This window comes from Anser anser, assembly GCF_964211835.1.
Source record: "Anser anser genome assembly, chromosome: 1".
NCBI lineage: Eukaryota > Metazoa > Chordata > Aves > Anseriformes > Anatidae > Anser > Anser anser.
Genome location: NC_139720.1, coordinates 209,421,411 through 209,446,630, shown reverse-complemented (window position 1 = coordinate 209,446,630; position 25,220 = coordinate 209,421,411). Strand labels below are relative to the sequence as shown.

Sequence of the window (25,220 nt, the reverse complement as noted above, 5' to 3'; positions counted from 1 at the left end):
TTTCCTTTCGCATTTCTTCACTGCTGCGCTTCTCTCCCAAAATCATCTCCAGTAAAAGAGGTGGAAACAAGTTAAACAGAATTGTTCTAGATCCCTTCGTCCTGTTTAGCTTAGAAGAAAAGCCATAAAACTGGCTTACACCAAGAACAGCCGCATTCCTACAAACTGATAGAATTTCCCCTTTCATTAAAGAATACGAAGGGAAAGACACCAGCAGGGGCAAAGCCTGACTAAAGGCTTGTTAAACCTGGAGCTTTACTGGGAGCATGCAAAGAGGAACAATGCACCAGCAAGAAAAAGCCCTGTTTATAAAAGAGTAATGTGGTATTCTTTGAATTCAAGGACAGCTCTCTTCCCCACTCACAAGGATTTAAGAAGCCGGGCACTCTGGGGCCAGAAGGTGCCCCTATCGGCCTCTCCAGAAAGGGGGGAATTATGGATGCACCACATCATTAACTCAGACCCTACCTGAAGGTCTGCAACAGGAACAGCCTGTGCCCTCTGCCACCCAGAACCAGTCATGGCTTCTAACTTAAATGACCACAATCTTCTCACTACAGCATCTAAGGAGACGTGTAGCTGCATGTGATGAAACCACAGCGGAGGTTCACCTGCCTCCTCCAGAGCCCAGGTTAACCAGCAGGCTCAGCGAAGGCCTGAGGGCAAAAAAAAGGCACTCGCTTACTCTCAGGGGGTTTTCATTGAGGTAGGGGGGTTCTCCTTCGATCATCTCGATGGCCATTATCCCCAGTGACCAGATGTCCACTTTGGGCCCGTAGGCTTTTCGTGTCACCACTTCAGGCGCCATCCAGTACGGGGTCCCCACCATGGTGCTGCGCTTGCTCTGTTCGGGAGTGATCTGGGCACAGAAGCCAAAGTCAGCTGGAAAAGCAAAGAAGGAGGGAAGAAAAAGTTAGAAATCAGCAGGTTTCTCCAAAAACAACACGTACTGATGCCAATGCTGTGGTACAAGCTAGCCTGTTGCACTGCCTGCTACATTGCTGCTGCAAAGGAGGCCCTGGTTTTGTGGTTAACAAGGTGTTCAGGAGTAAGCTTCTAAATCTGACTCGCTGAGGCCATCAACATCACAGAGCTGCTCACTTGTCGATGTGATGTGATGGTGATCAGTAAAGAGCTGTACATGGATGCTGTGAAACGTGGCAGTGCAGCATTTGGCAGCTGTAATACACTGTGTAACACATGCTCTCAAGCCTGTTCCTGGGTCTGTGAAAACAGAAACCAATGCCCAGTCTGTCCTCCCTCCACCCACACCCACCAGCATTATCTGGTCGTATTTTCAGTCCCAGAGATAGTATTTCCCCAGAAGATGTACCATCTCTCAAACACGATTTGCTTTCTAGAGCAAATACTGTGTTCAGAATAAATTTAAGTACCTAATTTGGTACTTATTATTTTCTTTGAGAAGACAGAAAGCTGGAGAGCCTTCCTGTGGAAATTGCTTGGCCCTGTCTTATTTGCATTTGACTTTCCAAAAGATCACAGAATAATAGAATCATAGGAAAATTAAGGTTGGAAAAGCCCTCCAAGATCACCTGGTCCAACCATCCCCCTACAAACAATGTCACCCACGAAACCACGTCCCCAAGCACCACGTCCAACCTTGCCTTGAACACCCCCAGGGACAGGGACTCCACCACCTCCCTGGGCAACGCGTCCCAATGCCTGACCGCTCTTTCTGAGAAGAAACGTCTCCTAATTGTTTTAATTGGTGAAGAGTAGCACTCTTTGTTCAATTCTTTGTTTTAATTGTTGAAGAGTAAGGGCATGACGTTTCCATTTTTCCACTCACCAGTGACATCACCTGACTGCCAGGACTTTTCAACTGTGATGGAGAGCGGCTTGGCAACCCCATCAGCCAGTTCCCTCAGGACCCTGGGATTCATGTCACCAGGTCCCATAGACCTGGACCTGTTTACATTCAGCAGGTGGTCTCGAACCTGCTCTTCACTTACCGTGGGTGGGACTTTGCTCCCCCAGCCTCCACCTACAGGTTCAGGGAAATGAAAGACTTGGGAAGCCCATCTACCAGTGCAGACGGAGGCAAAGAAGTTGCTGAGTACCTCAGCCTTCTCCGTGTCTGTCGTTACCAATTACTCAGGTATAGAAACTCACTCCTAATATAAGAAATTAGCCACCTCTAATCGCTTCCACACTACTATTTTCACCCCTCAGTTTATTTTCACAAATGTTAAAGGCGCATGGTGGCCCCTGGGGACTCCTCCTGTCAGCCCAGCGCAGCAGCCCGAAGGGAGCTGGGTCCTCTCTTGTGCTCTTCCTCGAGGCTCTGTGCAGAGGGGCTGACACCTCTCGCACAAGGGCTGGCGGGTGGGAAAGAAACACGCACACAAGCCCTGAATATCAGCAAGAGTTCTTTATTGCCAGGTGTTTGGTGGCTCCAAGCTAATGCCTGGGATGGAGCCTGCGCGACGAGGAGTAGGGAGCTCGCCGGGCCCTGCTGCGTAGCTACCGGTGTTCTCTCATGGCACGCAGCAGAGAGCTGCCGGGGTAGTCCCAGGTCTGATGTGGCCGAGGTGGATCCACTTCCATGGGTTCCTCCGCCTCTTCTTGTGGATCCACCTCCATGGGCTCCACGGTGTCAGGCAGGAGGACAAGCCAGTCCTTGCCTGGGACTGCCCACACGGGATGCCTCCCATCAGCTGTGTTCTCCGGCCAGGGTGCCGAACGAGGGGGTCGCCCAGTTCCATTGCCTGGTCCCATGCCACTCTCCACTTGATATTCATTCGTGGGTTTCACGCCGCCATCTCTTTTACGGCCACGGCTGGGTCCCTCGCTGCGATCTGGCCGATGGGCACGCCTCTGCTCCCCACGGCTCTCCGCATCACGCTCCCGTCTTCGCTCCACACCACCACTGCACCTCTGGTTAGGCCCAGGCCCCCTGCTGCTGGATGTCTGAGGGGCCGGCCTGTTCCCCGCATCGCTGCGGTGCCAGTGACATCTCCAATAATCGTCTCTGGGCCGGGCAGCAGACTTCCCCCAGGCACTGATGTCTTTTGTGCCGCAGGTGCTGTCCCTCTGCCCATGAGACATCTTTCTCCCATTAGCTGCCATCTTCTCGGTGCTTCCTCAGATCGCTTCGCGGTCCTCACACCGAGGAGGGCTGCCGCTCGCCTTGCTCCTTTCTCTGGCCTTCCTCCTGCCGCTTACGCTGGCTCTCAGAGGACCGAGTCGCTGAGCAAGTGGCGGGCCAGCGGCAGGGGGCCTCTTTTATAGGGCCCGGGGCAAAGGCGTGACAGCGGTGGCCACTGTGACCTCAGCAAGGCTCTGTGATGGAGTGGCCCGTGCGAGGCCAAAGGCGGCTGCGTTGGGAGAGGCCTGGAAGATGCCCTCATGTGGACAAGGAGGAGGGCTGGGGGGGCTGAGGGGCCCCTTTTCTGGGGCTGGCTCCCCCCCAGGCCATTTGGCTTGACAGAGAGAAAGGCTGCCCCATGCAATCCTGCCTCAACCCATTTTTTCTCCCCATCTCCAAGGCTTAGAATCTCTGGTTAACAAAAGAAAACTCCATCAACAAAACCAAACCAGACCCATTCAAAAGGCTAAAGCGGTCACAGCTGAAGTACCCATCTTCAGGAGATCTTTGATCTGTTTGAGGGCAGCACAGCCCCAGGAATTGGAGGGGAGCAGCCAGGTTAAGCCCGGCAAGCTCACGGAGTTCAAGCTCTAAATTCTCCCAAAAGATGAGCCTCGGGACCAAAACTTGGGACCCTTCTGGGCAATAAAAATCAGGGATGCAGGAAAAACATCACTTATATAAAGTGCAGCAGTTTTCCCTGAAGCATGCGATAATAACCCTCTCTTCCTCTCTTGTACCTACCAGCGTATTGCCTCTGCTCCTGCTCATTCCCCCCACTTCGCTCCCAAATAATAAGACCCTGCAGAACTGTTCCCACCAGTGAAAACGCTAAATTTAGGTATGAAAAAGTAAAAGTTTAAAGATCCAGGGCAGGTTTTGTGTGTCCCAGTGCATATTTAGCCTTGGGACACCCCTCTGAGATAACCACAGGTACATTTCCCTCCCGTGCAGGTGGAAAAAAAAGGCAGCAGTGGGATGAGAGGACTGGGGTTGGGAAGCATTTTGCAGCCACGAGGTTTCAACCAGGACCTCTGCAGAAGCTCCTCTCCTTTGCCATGGGACTAAAAATAAAATAAAATAAAATAAAATAAAATAAAATAAAATAAAATAAAATAAAATAAAATAAAATAAAAACACTCAAGTAATGGTGTTGAGGGAAATACTGGCAGAGCCACCAGCCCCGTTACCACTTTTTCAGGCACTTTTGGGGTACGTTACCAGGCCCTCCGGTCTGCCTGGTGCCCGGCTTTGTGAAGTTTCACGAGGGGAGCAGCAGGATGCAGGATGACACAGTTTGGCTGCCGGGCTCTCATGGGACAAGGACATGGACATGGGATGCACATCGCAGCAGTGCCACCACCAACTAGTTTGCCAGCTCCCCCTTCCAGACGTTCCCTTTTTCTTCCCCCTCCGACGTGGGGCTCAGCACCCAAATGGCTTGTGAGAGCTCGGCAGGGCTCCCAGTGCCAGGAGGCTGAGCTGGGAAAGTCCTCTTCACGTTAGGCTTGGTTTCTTGGACTTCCAGCACCCAGCTCTGCCCTACAGCCACAAGCGGATAAAATCCTACAGCAGGGGGCTTGTGGGGGCACATGTGTCCTCCCCTTAATATTCCTTAATCCAAGCTGGGACGAGGCACTTGCACAATTATGTAGGTGATAAACTCCTGCTCTTGTCATCAGCCTCACCCTACTGACCCCACATGTAAAAGTGATGCTGGGGAGGGCAGCTTTAGGGACCGATCCCAAATCCTCCCCCGTTTCCTCCTCTGCACCTGGAGCCGCAGACACCAAGCTCTACCTGGGGAGACAGCAAGCAGCCAGGAGGGTCCATTTCATCATCTGCCTCCTCCTCTTCCTCCTCAAGCTGGGCTCTACATCCTGCTTCCACACTGGTGTTTCTCAGAGCATTAATGACTTCCAAACAGGTGAAAATAAGCAGTAGAAATCACACTTTCTGCATCAGCTTTCAGTGTAAAGTCACTTTGCTCTATCAAGTAAGATCTAATTAAAACAGATCAGAGAAACACAACTCCTTCAAGCACCCCCCAATTCATTTCTGCAAGCGTCATTGAAACAAAGGGGAGGAGAAGCAGGTCATTCATTCAGGTTTTATTTAAGGTTTCAGCTTTGCTTTCTAAATGGCTGAGCTGACCCTAACAAACCGGGCACTACCGGAGAGTTACACCAAGGCAGTACAAAGAAAGAGAAACACGTTTTCCAGCTGATTTTAAAATGGCAAAGGCCCTTATTTCCCAGCAGGACAAGACACACAGACACCTGGCAGCAGGTCAGATTAGCTCCAGCTCACTTAGCACGAGTTGTTGCTCAAAGACATAAGGCTCAGTCCTCACTCTGAGCACCCCTTCATTGCACAGGAGCCCCCCGCTCCTTCCTGCTCCCAAACAGGATGCCTCAATCCACCGTAGGCTGCTCCAGCATCCTCCAAATTCCCTCAGCAGTTGGGAAACTGAGCTTTTACCTTTTGCTTCCACCTACACCTGCAACCATCCTCTTCCTCAGACCAACACCATCTTCTGTTGCCCTCCCACCCCTTCCCTGGGGGCATCCATTTCGGCTGCAAGTTTCCGTCCAGCCCCTGCCGGCATCGCTGTTCTGCCACCACCGGCAGCTCCCTGCTTCTCCAAGACCCCAGCCTTGATGCTGAAAGCTGTCATTAGCAGCAAACCATGAGATCCGCCCTAGGACATTATCTATATGCTCAATCCAGTGTGTTTACAACCCCAAAATACATCCACATGTTCTCTATTACTATCAAAATAAGCCACTGAAAAGTCTCCGTATTTTATGCTAGGGAGACAAACAGACTCAGCCTTCACCTTTGACAGCTTCCATATGAAAGATGCTGGGGAATCTGTAAGCTCATAATTAAGAAAGGCGTTCAGATACGTACCATTCTTCTTGGACTTTGGGCTGGACCTTTCACTGCCAGCTGAGCTCAGCAAACTTGAAGTACCAGCAGCCTACAGGCCACTTCAGCCCATCCTTGCATGGTAAATATCATCTGGTGATACCAACCCGTGATACCTTGAGACAGACACGTTCGGATACTAACGGAGATCTCAGCTCAGAAGCGATCTCAGCTCAGCCAGCCCCTCTCACCCAAACTCTTGGCCCCACTGAACTTAAATCAATCATTTGTTTAAAGAAAACCTAGGGCTGCAGTAATCCAGCTCAATATCAGCTCTTTAAATATAGGAAGCTTGAAATGCACCAGCTGCTTCTTAAATACGATATTCTTCAGTGCTTTGGAAAAAAAAGAGATGGGTTTTACCTTCCACCTCCACCAGGAGCTCTGGGAGCTGTAGCACATTGTGCCATTTCGGCACCTAACCTGATAGGGTTGCTGAGGATCCCTTAAAAAGGAAGCAGGTTTTCAGGGTGGATAGTCAAACAACTGAATATTTCATATTCTAATATAGAAGAGAGAATCTAATAATCAAATAAATAATTAAGGGCTGCGATTAAAAATGGTTCAGACTCAGTAGAATTAGTTCATACTGTAGGTATATTAAAATATATTTTAAAATGCTACCAAATCAGTTCTCTTCTCTTGGAAGTTGCGTTCAAATCCCAGCAGTAAGGATGTTCTCAGAAAAAAAAATAAGAATTATTAAGTCAGACACTTGTGCTAACAGCTCTCTGTAGTGACCAGAAAGTGCTGTAAGAGGCTATGCAAAAGCTGCCACCAGTGCTGGAGCTGAGCGATGCCCAGATGAACCTAAGAGTAGAGAAAAGGATCCATCTCTGGACAAAAAAAATGTATCTCATTCTCCTAAACTAACTACATTCTTTTATTTATCTTTTTATTCAAGATTTCTGAGACCATGAAAACACGATGCATCTGTTAACTTGGAACTGGGGCTAGGCACACAGTAGCAAGTCAACTTTCTCATCACAGGTTGGTAAAATAAAAACAGGAGAAGATGACATGTCTACAGCCGCTGTCTTACAGCTTCCCAGAGCACAGCTCTCAGTCCTTACCAAACCAGTAAGGACCAATTCACAGCTGAAGTCAATGAGACAGAAGCACATCACGGGCTTAAGAATGGGGAGAAACAGTCACTCCTGCAGATTCCTTTCCAATAGGCAACAGAGAATCCAGCAGAGTAACTTAAATACAAGTCACCCTTTTTACCATTTTTCCTCCTGCAGAAAAATAAGCTCACGGATTTGCTCGCAGGTAGGGCACATCTGCATTACCGCTCTCACCTCAAAGGGGTGCCAAGGATGGAGTGGGAAGGGAAGGCGAAGGGAAGTCAGCAACACTCAGTACATTCATGGATCAGGTTTAATCCTGTGCTGTCAAAAAATGTCAATTGATGGGTCAATAAGACCAGAGCAACATTAGATTTTAGATCAAGTGAGATCTAGCCCATCATTCCTTCCCATCTACCCCACGCATGGCATTTGAGACTTGCACAAAAAATAAAAGCAAACTCCTCACCAAAGAGAATTATCCGAGGGTAGTGGCCTTCCCTTTCCCGATCTCCACCCCAGCCCCAAGCAGAGGAGCTCATCAAGAGATCAGGTCCCCCCCAGGGCTGGCAGCTTTGCTGCTCTGCCCAAGGAATTCATCTTGCGAGGGGAAACTCTCCATATTACATGAAGATGAAGAATGTATACAAGGGGAGGAAGGCAGAAGATTTGGCAATGGGCTTCAGACATTACAGACTCACGTCAGACAGTGGCCACCCTGTAGCCTGAAGGATGGGAGAAGACACCAAAAAAGCAAGGGACCTTACAGGCTTTATCTACGCCTGTAAAACCAGTGCAAGGGCTGTCACGTATCGCAGAGTGAATGGGGAAAAATATATGTATATATTTCAATCACAAGCCCAGGGCAGGGAGGAAAGGACTGATCCAGCAGCAGGTGTCAGCAAGAAGCAGGAATGAGTTTCTGTGCAACACAAGTGCTTTGGGGAGAGGAGAACTGGATTAAACTCACCCTGGAAATGACCAAAGCGATACGTACAGAGAAAGCAAGATCTTTTATCCGTTCCCTCTGTGTGCAGTTACTCCTCTTCAGAGCCACTCGCTATCCCACAGGACTACAGAAGCTTGTATCACTTAATGCATCGCTTGTAAGCACCCAGTGACGATAACATGAAAACCCATCCCATCCGACAGAGTTGTCTGGTGACAGTGAATTCTCCAACCCTCCCTCAGCCCTGAGTTAAGAAATGCAGCAGTCCTTTTATTAAAAATCAGGATACAGTTCAACATAACGCCAGTGTTTACACCCGATCTCTCTAGTAGTTCCAGGATTGCTGTTGTTTTACATATCATTAGCAACCAAAGGAGTCAGTAGCATAAAGATATCAGTTCACTCGCTCATTTCAAAAAAAAAATAATAAAATGAATGCCCCTATGCTTCCAAGGAAACACTGTCCATGATCAGTTTGTTTTCTGTTGGCCTTGGTCTAAGAAGCAAGAGTTTTCACCATCATCTTGCAGGCAGATCTTATCTTCCTAAGAGCAATTGTTCTGTTTGCTTTCTCTTACAGGGCAGGTCTCCACGAAGCCTGACAGCACTAATAAAATAACCCTAAAAGAAATCCCAGTTGATTTTTCCTGTGATTTTTCTAGAATATCAGAACTATTTGAAAGCTGTTTAATTACTTGAGTTGAAACGAAAGTGTGCGGGGAAGGACCTTGATTCACACAATTTGGCAAAAAGATCACGACTTGTCCAACAGCTGCAAGAAGCACACACAGGCTTTCTCCTTGCTCCCCCGAAGCATCCAGCGGTGCTGCAGGAGGGCTGCATGGTCCTGCCCTCGTTCCCCTTCCAGTTGTTTTAGCTGTTCCGATTGCTGCTGCCTGCTTCCTTCCCTCCTCAAGTCATCCACAGCAGAGAGCAGCCTCAGTGCTGGAAGAGCAGCTTGGCAAAAGCAGGAGGAGTCCAGCCAGCAGAAGATTTACTTTATTAAGATAAACATGGTCTAAAGGCTCCACATTATCTTTAAAAATAAACACAGTAAGAAATACGAAAACAAACTGGCTTTGCTACGGGTAGGTCAGGTTCAGATGTTCTCAGAAGATCTTCCCAGCCATAAAATATACCCTTCCCCTACCGTGCCCATCAAGGAGGATGGAAAGACAGTTCACTACGCAAGATCAGCAGCGTACCTGTTGCGTGCCCTCCCACATTCAGCAAACGATACATCTGCTACCCTTCAAGGCAGATCAAAGTTTTAAGAACACCCCTGTGAAGGAGGAGCGGGAGGGGACAGGGACAGGTAATTCGGTTTCTGTAGGGAACATCTAAAAGGCTTGACACGACGGCTGTGCTGGCTCCCCCGCTTTAATGGTTGTTCTTTGCTGCTTCTTTAGCAGCAAGAATCAGAGGAGTGAGACTAGAAAGAGGCTTTGCAATTTTCAGGAACTGGTGCTAGGAAGAGGAAAAAGGAAAAAAAAAGGTTACATTTCTCAGAACATGTCCCAAAAGCCTGGTGTTTACACAAAATATCAGGACCTAGACCTGTATGAACTCCAACAACCTCCAAGCAGGCGAAACAAAAAAGGCACGATGAGCAAGAAAGTTCACCGTGACTTTTGGGCCTCACCTGAACTGATAAAGAGCTTTGCACCCAACACATCCTAGTTTCTCCAATGTTTATACACTCTCAAGACTAAGCAAGTTCTCCCAGGAAATAAATTCATGCAAAATCTACAGTGAAATTCTTTGTGGAAGGGAGGTGTAAGTAAAAGCAACCTGTGCAGTTCCAAAACATTGCACAGGGCTTCCTGCAGCAATCATCTCTCCATTCTTCCTTTCCTGTCACCACAGATCTGCTGAAAACATTGCCTTGGCCTTCTAAAGCTATTAGAAATTTTCAGAACAGCTGGGACTGAGGAGCACAGCAGGGAATTCACAACAGGACCAGTCAGGCCATCTCCTATACCAGGTGCTCTGTTCTGTTAAACAATATTGATTATCGAGCATGCAACAAGCAGTAGGTGGTGTCACAAAGTGCTTCTTGCAGCACATGTGGTGTTTGTTTCGGGGGCAAGGTTTAAAACATAACATCTGGAACAGAGGAAGAAGTTTTCCCTGTGTTCAGGGTTAAGTGGAAAGCTTGCAATACTCCAGCCTCGCAGAGAAAGTCTAGGTTGGGGACAGAGACTGACACAAAACAGCTAATCAGACGAGTGGAGGCATGAAGCCCACAAGCCGTTCAGAAAACCCAAAATAACTAAGTCCCCCAGGACTTCTGAGCACCAGAAGGGATCAACCACCCAATCTGAACACACTTCAGAGGTGGAAAAATCCGAGGCTAAAAGGTAAAGGCAGGCAGAAATGCTGCAGTCCCAATGTTCTCCTGCCCCAAGGAACACAACCCTGCTGCTGTCTGATACTCTGGAGCTGGCAAGTCCAGGAGAAAAAGTCAGCTTTCATCTACTGCCATTCTTTCTGCCGGTGATTAATGCTTCATTAGTGTCTCAGAAAGGCAGCAGCACTCCCAAAGCTGAACCCAGTAGACAAACTAAAGGAAAGAAAGGAACACCAAAAAAGAGACAACTGTCTCACAGTCGACATCTGAGGGCCCCATCATCACCGATTTATTTTACAAAGAGATGAAGCACATTTTCCACCCCCGTGGGAGGTCTGACAAAAGGAAACACATGAACACTCCTCATCTGTGTTGGTAAAAAGCCTGGCAGCTTCGTCCTTCACTTTCACGAGTCCAGACAAAGACACCAGGTTTTCAGTGAAATAACTGAGGATTTCTCACAAGCTTGGTTCCATCACCTCTGCAGGAAGAGCTGTATCTGGCAAAATGTGTTAATGCCAAACTGCTGCAGTTAGTGCAAGACGTGCCCCTTCCAGAAAGCTTTGGGAACTCTCCCCCAGAAGGGAGACAACCAGAGCATTCGATAGCTGGAAGCCCTCCTGTTATCCAAATGGGAACAAGCACGGCCAGACCGCAACACCACAGCCAGATGTTAGGGTGAGCTGCGTGAAGAAGCCACGGGAATTAAGGGGCACGGCAGCTGGCAGGCTCGGGGCACGGCAATTATTTGAGGTTGGTTACAGAACACGCTGCACAGCTGCTGCCAGTAGCAAGTACAGCACAAAAAGGAAAGTACTCTGTTAACGCTTCGTTAGGGATTTGGGGTTTTTTGGTTGGTTGGTTTTGGTTTTTTTTGTTCGTTTCTTCATGGTAAATTATCTCTGCTGTGCTTGTGACTTCAGATGACGCAGTATTTAAGACCCCAAATGACATTGCTCCACGTGCCTATTCTCACTCTAGAATGCTTAATTCCGTCCCGTTCCCCGGCACTTACCTGGAGCAGCTCTTTTGCAGAACCTCTTTTTTCCACGTCCATTTCAAGACAGCGATTTAGGAAGTCTCGGAATATGGGTGAAAGCTTTTCTGGATTCTGCAGTTCCGGAGTCCCGTTAGTAGCAATGAGATACAGGGCCTAAAGCAAAGCAAGCACCAAAGAAACAGGAGGTTACGAAGGTCAGACTCCAGCTGCAGATTACAGAGGCACCCATTTTTCCTCTCCCTCCCCACAGTTCAATGGGGAAAAACAAAACCAAAACAAACCCTTATCACGGTGACTAATAAATGCTTAAGTTTCAGCAAAGAGAAGAGCTGCCGGCCCTATTTTTATGTGGATGGGATCCAATCCTTTCTTGCTTTACCCTCGTAATCTGGGTTTGGATCCTGCAGCCCTCTCAAGGGATTAAGAGGACAAAACCAGCAGTCCAGACTGTGTTTACAGAGGGAAGTTGGCTGGCACAGCTCTGCCAGTGCTCGACTCCTGCAATAACTATATCCTCATGGGAAGGTACCCCTGAAGAAACAGGAGGCTTTCTTCTCTCGATACTTTGCCCAAATGCACAAGGCCTAAAAAGTCAATACTCTAAAGATGCAGTTGGTCCTTTACAAAAGATGGCCAGTAGGTTCTCAAGCAGCACTTAACACCCTACAGAAACAAGTGGAGTCGTTTTGCTGCTGCTTGGGAATGAAGAATTCTCTAAGAATCAGGAAATTCAGAATTCATCCACTGCAAAATTTTACTATTAAAAGAAAATCGCTAGATGCCTTTTAAAAGGAAACAGACATCTGGCAGAGGCCTTTGGAGCTCATCGCTCATCACATCTCAAGGTAGAGGTCTGATAGCCTGGGAACTGCAACAAGTTAAGTTAAATGAGAGCAAAGCACCCCGTTGCTTAGCCATCCTCATTTAACTCCACACCAACTTTTTCCTTTCGCATTTCTTCACTGCTGCGCTTCTCTCCCAAAATCACCTCCAGTCAAAGAGGTGGAAACAAGTTAAACAGAACTGTTCTAGATCCCTTCGTCCTGTTTAGCTTAGAAAAAAAGCCATAAAACTGGCTTACACCAAGAACAGCCGCATTCCTACAAACAGACAGAATTTCCCCCTTCATTAAAGAATATGAAGGGAAAGACACCAGCGGGGCAAAGCCTGACTAAAGGCTTGTTAAACCTGGAGCTTTACTGAGAGCACGCAAAGAGGAACAATGCACCAGCAAGAAAAAGCCCTGTTTATAAAAGAGTAATGTGGTATTCTTTGAATTCAAGGACAGCTCTCTTCCCCACTCACAAGGATTTAAGAAGCCGGGCGCTCTGGGGCCAGAAGGTGCCCCTATCGGCCTCTCCAGAAAGGGGGGAATTATGGATGCACCACATCATTAACTCAGACCCTACCTGAAGGTCTGCAACAGGAAGAGCCTGTGCCCTCTGCCACCCAGAACCAGCCATGGCTTCTAACTTAAATGACCACAATCTTCTCACTACAGCATCTAAGGAGACGTGTAGCTGCATGTGATGAAACCACAGCGGAGGTTCACCTGCCTCCTCCAGAGCCCAGGTTAACCAGCAGGCTCAGCGAAGGCCTGAGGGCCAAAAAAAGGCACTCGCTTACTCTCAGGGGGCTTTCATTGAGGTAGGGGGGTTCTCCTTCGATCATCTCGATGGCCATTATCCCCAGTGACCAGATGTCCACTTTGGGCCCGTAGGCTTTTCGTGTCACCACTTCAGGCGCCATCCAGTACGGGGTCCCCACCATGGTGCTGCGCTTGCTCTGTTCGGGAGTGATCTGGGCACAGAAGCCAAAGTCAGCTGGAAAAGCAAAGAAGGAGGGAAGAAAAAGTTAGAAATCAGCAGGTTTCTCCAAAAACAACACGTACTGATGCCAATGCTGTGGTACAAGCTAGCCTGTTGCACTGCCTGCTACATTGCTGCTGCAAAGGAGGCCCTGGTTTTGTGGTTAACAAGGTGTTCAGGAGTAAGCTTCTAAATCTGACTCGCTGAGGCCATCAACATCACAGAGCTGCTCACTTGTCGATGTGATGTGATGGTGATCAGTAAAGAGCTGTACATGGATGCTGTGAAACGTGGCAGTGCAGCATTTGGCAGCTGTAATACACTGTGTAACACATGCTCTCAAGCCTGTTCCTGGGTCTGTGAAAACAGAAACCAATGCCCAGTCTGTCCTCCCTCCACCCACACCCACCAGCATTATCTGGTCGTATTTTCAGTCCCAGAGATAGTATTTCCCCAGAAGATGTACCATCTCTCAAACACGATTTGCTTTCTAGAGCAAATACTGTGTTCAGAATAAATTTAAGTACCTAATTTGGTACTTATTATTTTCTTTGAGAAGACAGAAAGCTGGAGAGCCTTCCTGTGGAAATTGCTTGGCCCTGTCTTATTTGCATTTGACTTTCCAAAAGATCACAGAATAATAGAATCATAGGAAAATTAAGGTTGGAAAAGCCCTCCAAGATCACCTGGTCCAACCATCCCCCTACAAACAATGTCACCCACGAAACCACGTCCCCAAGCACCACGTCCAACCTTGCCTTGAACACCCCCAGGGACAGGGACTCCACCACCTCCCTGGGCAACGCGTCCCAATGCCTGACCGCTCTTTCTGAGAAGAAACGTCTCCTAATTGTTTTAATTGGTGAAGAGTAGCACTCTTTGTTCAATTCTTTGTTTTAATTGTTGAAGAGTAAGGGCATGACGTTTCCATTTTTCCACTCACCAGTGACATCACCTGACTGCCAGGACTTTTCAACTGTGATGGAGAGCGGCTTGGCAACCCCATCAGCCAGTTCCCTCAGGACCCTGGGATTCATGTCACCAGGTCCCATAGACCTGGACCTGTTTACATTCAGCAGGTGGTCTCGAACCTGCTCTTCACTTACCGTGGGTGGGACTTTGCTCCCCCAGCCTCCACCTACAGGTTCAGGGAAATGAAAGACTTGGGAAGCCCATCTACCAGTGCAGACGGAGGCAAAGAAGTTGCTGAGTACCTCAGCCTTCTCCGTGTCTGTCGTTACCAATTACTCAGGTATAGAAACTCACTCCTAATATAAGAAATTAGCCACCTCTAATCGCTTCCACACTACTATTTTCACCCCTCAGTTTATTTTCACAAATGTTAAAGGCGCATGGTGGCCCCTGGGGACTCCTCCTGTCAGCCCAGCGCAGCAGCCCGAAGGGAGCTGGGTCCTCTCTTGTGCTCTTCCTCGAGGCTCTGTGCAGAGGGGCTGACACCTCTCGCACAAGGGCTGGCGGGTGGGAAAGAAACACGCACACAAGCCCTGAATATCAGCAAGAGTTCTTTATTGCCAGGTGTTTGGTGGCTCCAAGCTAATGCCTGGGATGGAGCCTGCGCGACGAGGAGTAGGGAGCTCGCCGGGCCCTGCTGCGTAGCTACCGGTGTTCTCTCATGGCACGCAGCAGAGAGCTGCCGGGGTAGTCCCAGGTCTGATGTGGCCGAGGTGGATCCACTTCCATGGGTTCCTCCGCCTCTTCTTGTGGATCCACCTCCATGGGCTCCACGGTGTCAGGCAGGAGGACAAGCCAGTCCTTGCCTGGGACTGCCCACACGGGATGCCTCCCATCAGCTGTGTTCTCCGGCCAGGGTGCCGAACGAGGGGGTCGCCCAGTTCCATTGCCTGGTCCCATGCCACTCTCCACTTGATATTCATTCGTGGGTTTCACGCCGCCATCTCTTTTACGGCCACGGCTGGGTCCCTCGCTGCGATCTGGCCGATGGGCACGCCTCTGCTCCCCACGGCTCTCCGCATCACGCTCCCGTCTTCGCTCCACACCACCACTGCACCTCTGGTTAGGCCCAGGCCCCCTGCTGCTGGATGTCTGAGGGGCCGGCCTGTTCCCCGCATCGCTGCGGTGCCAGTGATATCTCCAATAATCGTCTCTGGGCCGGGCAGCAGGCTTCCCCCAGGCACTGATGTCTTTTGTGCCGCAGGTGCTGTCCCTCTGCCCATGAGACATCTTTCTCCCATTAGCTGCCATCTTCTCGGTGCTTCCTCAGATCGCTTCGCGGTCCTCACACCGAGGAGGGCTGCCGCTCGCCTTGCTCCTTTCTCTGGCCTTCCTCCTGCCGCTTACGCTGGCTCTCAGAGGACCGAGTCGCTGAGCAAGTGGCGGGCCAGCGGCAGGGGGCCTCTTTTATAGGGCCCGGGGCAAAGGCGTGACAGCGGTGGCCACTGTGACCTCAGCAAGGCTCTGTGATGGAGTGGCCCGTGCGAGGCCAAAGGCGGCTGCGTTGGGAGAGGCCTGGAAGATGCCCTCATGTGGACAAGGAGGAGGGCTGGGGGGACTGAGGGGCCCCTTTTCTGGGGCTGGCTCCCCCCCAGGCCATTTGGCTTGACAGAGAGAAAGGCTGCCCCATGCAATCCTGCCTCAACCCATTTTTTCTCCCCATCTCCAAGGCTTAGAATCTCTGGTTAACAAAAGAAAACTCCATCAACAAAACCAAACCAGACCCATTCAAAAGGCTAAAGCGGTCACAGCTGAAGTACCCATCTTCAGGAGATCTTTGATCTGTTTGAGGGCAGCACAGCCCCAGGAATTGGAGGGGAGCAGCCAGGTTAAGCCCGGCAAGCTCACGGAGTTCAAGCTCTAAATTCTCCCAAAAGATGAGCCTCGGGACCAAAACTTGGGACCCTTCTGGGCAATAAAAATCAGGGATGCAGGAAAAACATCACTTATATAAAGTGCAGCAGTTTTCCCTGATGCTTGCGATAATAAACCTCTCTTCCTCTCTTGTACCTACCAGCGTATTGCCTCTGCTCCTGCTCATTCCCCCCACTTCGCTCCCAAATAATAAGACCCTGCAGAACTGTTCCCACCAGTGAAAACGCTAAATTTAGGTATGAAAAAGTAAAAGTTTAAAGATCCAGGGCAGGTTTTGTGTGTCCCAGTGCATATTTAGCCTTGGGACACCCCTCTGAGATAACCACAGGTACATTTCCCTCCCGTGCAGGTGGAAAAAAAAGGCAGCAGTGGGATGAGAGGACTGGGGTTGGGAAGCATTTTGCAGCCACGAGGTTTCAACCAGGACCTCTGCAGAAGCTCCTCTCCTTTGCCATGGGACTAAAAATAAAATAAAATAAAATAAAATAAAATAAAATAAAATAAAATAAAATAAAAACACTCAAGTAATGGTGTTGAGGGAAATACTGGCAGAGCCACCAGCCCCGTTACCACTTTTTCAGGCACTTTTGGGGTACGTTACCAGGCCCTCCGGTCTGCCTGGTGCCCGGCTTTGTGAAGTTTCACGAGGGGAGCAGCAGGATGCAGGATGACACAGTTTGGCTGCCGGGCTCTCATGGGACAAGGACATGGACATGGGATGCACATCGCAGCAGTGCCACCACCATCTAGTTGGCTCACTCCTACTTCCAGACATTCCCTTTTCTTCCAGCTCCCCCTCCGACGTGGGGCTCAGCACCCAAATGGCTTGTGAGAGCTCGGCAGGGCTCCCAGCGCCAGGAGGCTGAGCTGGGAAAGTCCTCTTCACGTTAGGCTTGGTTTCTTGGACTTCCAGCACCCAGCTCTGCCCTACAGCCACAAGCGGATAAAATCCTACAGCAGGGGGCTTGTGGGGGCACACGTGTCCTCCCCTTAATATTCCTTAATCCAAGCTGGGACGAGGCACTTGCACAATTATGTAGGTGATAAACTCCTGCTCTTGTCATCAGCCTCACCCTACTGACCCCACATGTAAAAGTGATGCTGGGGAGGGCAGCTTTAGGGACCGATCCCAAATCCTCCCCCGTTTCCTCCTCTGCACCTGGAGCCGCAGACACCAAGCTCTGCCTGGGGAGACAACAGGCAACCAGGAGGGTCCATTTCACCACCTGCCTCCTCCTCTTCCTCCTCAAGCTGGGCTCTACATCCTGCTTCCACACTGGTGTTTCTCAGAGCATTAATGACTTCCAAACAGGTGAAAATAAGCAGTAGAAATCACACTTTCTGCATCAGCTTTCAGCGTAAAGTCACTTTGCTCTATCAAGTAAGATCTAATTAAAACAGATCAGAGAAACACAACTCCTTCAAGCACCCCCCCATTCATTTCTGCAAGCGTCATTGAAACAAAGGGGAGGAGAAGCAGGTCATTCATTCTGGTTTTATTTAAGGTTTCAGCTTTGCTTTCTAAATGGCTGAGCTGACCCTAACAAACCGGGCACTACCGGAGAGTTACACCAAGGCAGTACAAAGAAAGAGAAACACATTTTCCAGCTGATTTTAAAACGGCAAATGCCCTTGTTATTTCCCAGCAGGACAAGACACACAGACATCTGGCAGCAGGTCAGATTAGCTCCAGCTCACTTAGCACGGGTTGTTGCTCAAAGACATAAGGCTCAGTCCTCACTCTGAGCACCCCTTCATTGCACAGGAGCCCCCCGCTCCTTCCTGCTCCCAAACAGGATGCCTCAATCCACCGCAGGCTGCTCCAGCACCCTCCAAATTTCCTCAGCAGTTGGGAAACTGAGCTTTTACCTTTTGCTTCCACCTACACCTGCAACCATCCTCTTCCTCAGACCAACACCATCCTCTGTTGCCCTCCCACCCCTTTCCTGGGGGCATCCATTTCGGCTGCAAGTTTCCGTCCAGCCCCTGCCGGCATCGCTGTTCTGCCACCACCGGCAGCTCCCTGCTTCTCCAAGACCCCAGCCTTGATGCTGAGAGCTGTCATTAGCAGCAAACCATGAGATTCGCCCTAGGACATTATCTGTACGCTCAATCCAGTGTGTTTACAACCCCAAAATACATCCACATGTTCTCTATTACTATCAAAATAAGCCACTGAAAAGTCTCCGTATTTTATGCTAGGGAGACAAACAGACTCAGCCTTCACCTTTGACAGCTTCCATATGAAAGATGCTGGGGAATCTGTAAGCTCATAATTAAGAAAGGCGTTCAGATACGTACCGTTCTTCTTGGACTTTGGGCTGGACCTTTCACTGCCAGCTGAGCTCAGCAAACTTGAAGTTGCAGCAGCCTACAGGCCATTTCACCCCATCCTTGCATGGTAAATATCATCTGGTGATACCAACCGGTGATACCTTGAGACAGACACGTTCGGATACTAACGGAGATCTCAGCTCAGAAGCGATCTCAGCTCAGCCAGCCCCTCTCACCCAAACTCTTGGCCCCACTGAACTTAAATCAATCATTTGTTTAAAGAAAACCTAGGGCTGCAGTAATCCAGCTCAATATCAGCTCTTTAAATATAGGAAGCTTGAAATGCACCAGCTGCTTCTTAAATACGACAATCTTCAGTGCTTTGGAAAAAAAAGAGATGGGTTTTACCTTCCACCTCCACCAGGAGCTCTGGGAGCTGTAGCACATTGTGCCATTTCGGCACCTAACCTGATAGGGTTGCTGAGGATCCCTTAAAAAGGAAGCAGGTTTTCAGGGTGGATAGTCAAACAACTGAATATTTCATATTCTAATATAGAAGAGAGAATCTAATAATCAAATAAATAATTAAGGGCTGTGATTAAAAATGGTTCAGACTCAGTAAAATTAGTTCATACTGTAGGTATATTAAAATATATTTTAAAATGCTACCAAATCAGTTCTCTTCTCTTGGAAGTTGCGTTCAAATCCCAGCAGTAAGGATGTTCTCAGAAAAAAAAATAAGAATTATTAAGTCAGACACTTGTGCTAACAGCTCTCTGTAGTGACCAGAAAGTGCTGTAAGAGGCTATGCAAAAGCTGCCACCAGTGCTGGAGCTGAGCGATGCCCAGATGAACCTAAGAGTAGAGAAAAGGATCCATCTCTGGACAAAAAAAATGTATCTCATTCTCCTAAACTAACTACATTCTTTTATTTATCTTTTTATTCAAGATTTCTGAGACCATGAAAACACGATGCATCTGTTAACTTGGAACTGGGGCTAGGCACACAGTAGCAAGTCAACTTTCTCATCACAGGTTGGTAAAATAAAAACAGGAGAAGATGACATGTCTACAGCCGCTGTCTTACAGCTTCCCAGAGCACAGCTCTCAGTCCTTACCAAACCAGTAAGGACCAATTCACAGCTGAAGTCAATGAGACAGAAGCACATCACGGGCTTAAGAATGGGGAGAAACAGTCACTCCTGCAGATTCCTTTCCAATAGGCAACAGAGAATCCAGCAGAGTAACTTAAATACAAGTCACCCTTTTTACCATTTTTCCTCCTGCAGAAAAATAAGCTCACGGATTTGCTCGCAGGTAGGGCACATCTGCATTACCACTCCCATCTCAAAGGGGTGCCAAGGATGGAGCGGGAAGGGAAGGCGAAGGGAAGTCAGCAACATTCAATAAATTCATGGATCAGGTTTAATCCTGTGCTGTCCAAAAAAGTCAATTGGTGGGTCGGTAAAACCAGAGCCACATTAGATTTTAGACCTAGTGAGCTCTAGCCCATCATTCCTTCCACCGCACACATGGCATTTTGAGACTTGCATAGAAAATAAAACCAAACTCCTCACCAAAGAGAATTATCCGAGGGCAGTGGCCTTCCCTTTCCCGATCTCCACCCCAGCCCCAAGCAGAGGAGCTCATCAAGAGATCAGGTTCCCCCCAGGGCTGGCAGCTTTGCTGCTCTGCCCAAGGAATTCATCTTGCGAGGGGAAACTCTCCGTATTACATGAAGATGAAGAATGTACACAAGGGGAGGAAGGCAGCAGATTTGGCAATGGGCTTCAGACATTACAGCCTCACGTCAAACAGTGGCCACCCTGTAGCCTGAAGGATGGGAGAAGACACCAAAAAAGACAAATATATGTATATGTTTCAATCACATGCCCAGGGCAGGGAGGAAAGGACTGATCCAGCAGCAGGTCTCAGCAAGAAGCAGGAATGAGTTTCTGTGCAACACAAGTGCTTTGGGGAGAGGAGAACTGGATTAAACTCACCCTGGAAATGACCAAAGCGATACGTACAGAGAAAGCAAGATCTTTTATCCGTTCCCTCTGTGTGCAGTTACTCCTCTTCAGAGCCACTCGCTATCCCACAGGACTACAGAAGCTTGTATCACTTAATGCATCGCTTGTAAGCACCCAGTGACGATAACATGAAAACCCATCCCATCCGACAGAGCTGTCTGGTGACAGTGAATTCTCCAACCCTCCCTCAGCCCCGAGTTAAGAAATGCAGCAGTCCTTTTATTAAAAATCAGGATACAGTTCAACATAACGCCAGTGTTTACACCCGATCTCTCTAGTAGTTCCAGGATCGCTGTTGTTTTACATATCATTACCAACCAAAGGAGTCAGTAGCATAAAGATATCAGTTCACTCGCTCATTTCAAAAAAAAAATAAAATGAATGCCCCTATGCTTCCAAGGAAACACTGTCCATGATCAGTTTGTTTTCTGTTGGCCTTGGTCTAAGAAGCAAGAGTTTTCACCATCATCTTGCAGGCAGATCTTATCTTCCTAAGAGCAATTGTTCTGTTTGCTTTCTCTTACAGGGCAGGTCTCCACGAAGCCTGACAGCACTAATAAAATAACCCTAAAAGAAATCCCAGTTGATTTTTCCTGTGATTTTTCTAGAATATCAGAACTATTTGAAAGCTGTTTAATTACTTGAGTTGAAACGAAAGTGTGCGGGGAAGGACCTTGATTCACACAATTTGGCAAAAAGATCACGACTTGTCCAACAGCTGCAAGAAGCACACACAGGCTTTCTCCTTGCTCCCCCGAAGCATCCAGCGGTGCTGCGGGAGGGCTGCATGGTCCTGCCCTCGTTCCCCTTCCAGTTGTTTTAGCTGTTCCGATTGCTGCTGCCTGCTTCCTTCCCTCCTCAAGTCATCCAAAGCAGAGAGCAGCCTCAGTGCTGGAAGAGCAGCTTGGCAAAAGCAGGAGGAGTCCAGCCAGCAGAAGATTTACTTTATTAAGATAAACATGGTCTAAAGGCTCCACATTATCTTTAAAAATAAACACAGTAAGAAATACGAAAACAAACTGGCTTTGCTACGGGTAGGTCAGGTTCAGATGTTCTCAGAAGATCTTCCCAGCCATAAAATATACCCTTCCCCTACCGTGCCCATCAAGGAGGATGGAAAGACAGTTCACTACGCAAGATCAGCAGCGTACCTGTTGCGTGCCCTCCCACATTCAGCAAACGATACATCTGCTACCCTTCAAGGCAGATCAAAGTTTTAAGAACACCCCTGTGAAGGAGGAGCGGGAGGGGACAGGGACAGGTAATTCAGTTTCTGTAGGGAACATCTAAAAGGCTTGACACGACGGCTGTGCTGGCTCCCCCGCTTTAATGGTTGTTCTTTGCTGCTTCTTTAGCAGCAAGAATCAGAGGAGTGAGACTAGAAAGAGGCTTTGCAATTTTCAGGAACTGGTGCTAGGAAGAGGAAAAAGGAAAAAAAAAGGTTACATTTCTCAGAACATGTCCCAAAAGCCTGGTGTTTACACAAAATATCAGGACCTAGACCTGTATGAACTCCAACAACCTCCAAGCAGGCGAAACAAAAAAGGCACGATGAGCAAGAAAGTTCACCGTGACTTTTGGGCCTCACCTGAACTGATAAAGATCTTTGCACCCAACACATCCTAGTTTCTCCAATGTTTATACACTCTCAAGACTAAGCAAGTTCTCCCAGGAAATAAATTCATGCAAAATCTACAGTGAAATTCTTTGTGGAAGGGAGGTGTAAGTAAAAGCAACCTGTGCAGTTCCAAAACATTGCACAGGGCTTCCTGCAGCAATCATCTCTCCATTCTTCCTTTCCTGTCACCACAGATCTGCTGAAAACAATGCCTTGGCCTTCTAAAGCTATTAGAAATTTTCAGAACAGCTGGGACTGAGGAGCACAGCAGGGAATTCACAACAGGACCAGTCAGGCCATCTCCTATACCAGGTGCTCTGTTCTGTTAAACAATATTGATTATCGAGCATGCAACAAGCAGTAGGTGGTGTCACAAAGTGCTTCTTGCAGCACATGTGGTGTTTGTTTCGGGGGCAAGGCTTAAAACATAACATCTGGAACAGAGGAAGGAGTTTTCCCTGTGTTCAGGGTTAAGTGGAAAGCTTGCAATACTCCAGCCTCGCAGAGAAAGTCTAGGTTGGGGACAGAGACTGACACAAAACAGCTAATCAGACGAGTGGAGGCATGAAGCCCACAAGCTGTTCTGAAAACCCAAAATAATTAAGTCCCCCAGGACTTCTGAGCATCAGAAGGGATCAACCACCCAATCTGAACACACTTCAGAGGTGGAAAAATCCGAGGCTAAAAGGTAAAGGCAGGCAGAAATGCTGCAGTCCCAATGTTCTCCTGCCCCAAGGAACACAACCCTGCTGCTGTCTGATACTCTGGAGCTGGCAAGTCCAGGAGAAAAAGTCAGCTTTCATCTACTGCCATTCTTTCTGCCGGTGATTAATGCTTCATTAGTGTCTCAGAAAGGCAGCAGCACTCCCAAAGCTGAACCCAGTAGACAAACTAAAGGAAAGAAAGGAACACCAAAAAAGAGACAACTGTCTCACAGTCGACATCTGAGGGCCCCATCATCACAGATTTATTTTACAAAGAGATGAAGCACATTTTCCACCCCCGTGGGAGGTCTGACAAAAGGAAACACATGAACACTCCTCATCTGTGTTGGTAAAAAGCCTGGCAGCTTCGTCCTTCACTTTCACCACGAGTCCAGACAAAGACACCAGGTTTTCAGTGAAATAACTGAGGATTTCTCACAAGCTTGGTTCCATCACCTCTGCAGGAAGAGCTGTATCTGGCAAAATGTGTTAACGCCAAACTGCTGCAGTTAATGCAAGACGTGCCCCTTCCAGAAAGCTTTGGGAACTCTCCCCCAGAAGGGAGACAACCAGAGCATTCGATAGCTGGAAGCCCTCCTGTTATCCAAACGGGAACAAGCACGGCCAGACCGCAACACCACAGCCAGATGTTAGGGTGAGCTGCGTGAAGAAGCCACGGGAATTAAGGGGCTCAGCAGTTGGCAGGCTCGGGGCACGGCAATTATTTGAGGTTGGTTACAGAACACGCTGCACAGCTGCTGCCAGTAGCAAGTACAGCACAAAAAGGAAAGTACTCTGTTAACGCTTCGTTAGGGATTTGGGGTTTTTTGGTTGGTTGGTTTTGGTTTTTTTTGTTCGTTTCTTCATGGTAAATTATCTCTGCTGTGCTTGTGACTTCAGATGACGCGGTATTTAAGACCCCAAATGACATTGCTCCACATGCCTATTCTCACTCTAGAATGCTGAATTCCGTCCCGTTCCCCGGCACTTACCTGGAGCAGCTCTTTTGCAGAACCTCTTTTTTCCACGTCCATTTCAAGACAGCGATTTAGGAAGTCTCGGAATATGGGTGAAAGCTTTTCTGGATTCTGCAGTTCCGGAGTCCCGTTAGTAGCAATGAGATACAGGGCCTAAAGCAAAGCAAGCACCAAAGAAACAGGAGGTTACGAAGGTCAGACTCCAGCTGCAGATTACAGAGGCACCCATTTTTCCTCTCCCTCCCCACAGTTCAATGGGGAAAAACAAAACCAAAACAAACCCTTATCAGGGTGACGAAGAAATGCTTAAGTTTCAGCAAAGAGAGGAGCTGCCAGCCCTATTTTTATGTGGATGGGATCCAATCCTTTATTGCTTTACCCTCGTAATCTGGGTTTGGATCCTGCAGCCCTCTCAAGGGATTAAGAGGACAAAACCAGCAGTCCAGACTGTGTTTACAGAGGGAAGTTGGCTGGCACAGCTCTGCCAGTGCTCGACTCCTGCAATAACTATATCCTCATGGGAAGGTACCCCTGAAGAAACAGGAGGCTTTCTTCTCTCGATACTTTGCCCAAATGCACAAGGCCTAAAAAGTCAATACTCTAAAGATGCAGTTGGTCCTTTACAAAAGATGGCCAGTAGGTTCTCAAGCAGCACTTAACACCCTACAGAAACAAGTGGAGTCGTTTTGCTGCTGCTTGGGAATGAAGAATTCTCTAAGAATCAGGAAATTCAGAATTCATCCACTGCAAAATTTTACTATTAAAAGAAAATCGCTAGATGCCTTTTAAAAGGAAACAGACATCTGGCAGAGGCCTTCTGAGCTCACTGCTCATCACATCTCAAGGTAGAGGTCTGATAGCCTGGGAACTGCAACAAGTTAAGTTAAATGAGAGCAAAGCACCCCGTTGCTTAGCCATCCTCATTTAACTCCATACCAACTTTTTCCTTTCGCATTTCTTCACTGCTGCGCTTCTCTCCCAAAATCATCTCCAGTAAAAGAGGTGGAAACAAGTTAAACAGAATTGTTCTAGATCCCTTCGTCCTGTTTAGCTTAGAAAAAAAGCCATAAAACTGGCTTACACCAAGAACATCCGCATTCCTACAAACTGATAGAATTTCCCCTTTCATTAAAGAATACGAAGGGAAAGACACCAGCAGGGGCAAAGCCTGACTAAAGGCTTGTTAAACCTGGAGCTTTACTGGGAGCATGCAAAGAGGAACAATGCACCAGCAAGAAAAAGCCCTGTTTATAAAAGAGTAATGTGGTATTCTTTGAATTCAAGGACAGCTCTCTTCCCCACTCACAAGGATTTAAGAAGCCGGGCACTCTGGGGCCAGAAGGTGCCCCTATCGGCCTCTCCAGAAAGGGGGGAATTATGGATGCACCACATCATTAACTCAGACCCTACCTGAAGGTCTGCAACAGGAACAGCCTGTGCCCTCTGCCACCCAGAACCAGTCATGGCTTCTAACTTAAATGACCACAATCTTCTCACTACAGCATCTAAGGAGACGTGTAGCTGCATGTGATGAAACCACAGCGGAGGTTCAC

At 48.3% G+C, this 25,220-nt stretch overlaps 1 protein-coding gene across 18 annotated transcripts in view; it reads right to left on the bottom strand.

Moving 5' to 3' along the window:
- The window catches only part of PAK1 (p21 (RAC1) activated kinase 1), an 805,686-nt gene that overhangs the window by 613,196 nt on the left and 167,270 nt on the right, over positions 1-25,220 (bottom strand). For 2 of the 18 annotated variants that reach the window (XM_083821754.1, XM_083821759.1), the window contains exon 14: positions 686-882. The exons of 13 other annotated variants lie outside the window; for them this stretch is intronic. In XM_083821754.1, coding sequence (XP_083677880.1) covers positions 686-882 — 197 coding nt within the window. Of the gene's footprint in view, positions 1-685; positions 883-8,305; positions 9,524-11,421; positions 11,560-13,032; positions 13,230-20,566; positions 21,782-23,682; positions 23,821-25,220 lie in introns of those variants that run through there. 3 more of the 18 variants (XM_083821769.1, XM_083821748.1, XM_083821770.1) reach the window with 3 other exon arrangements.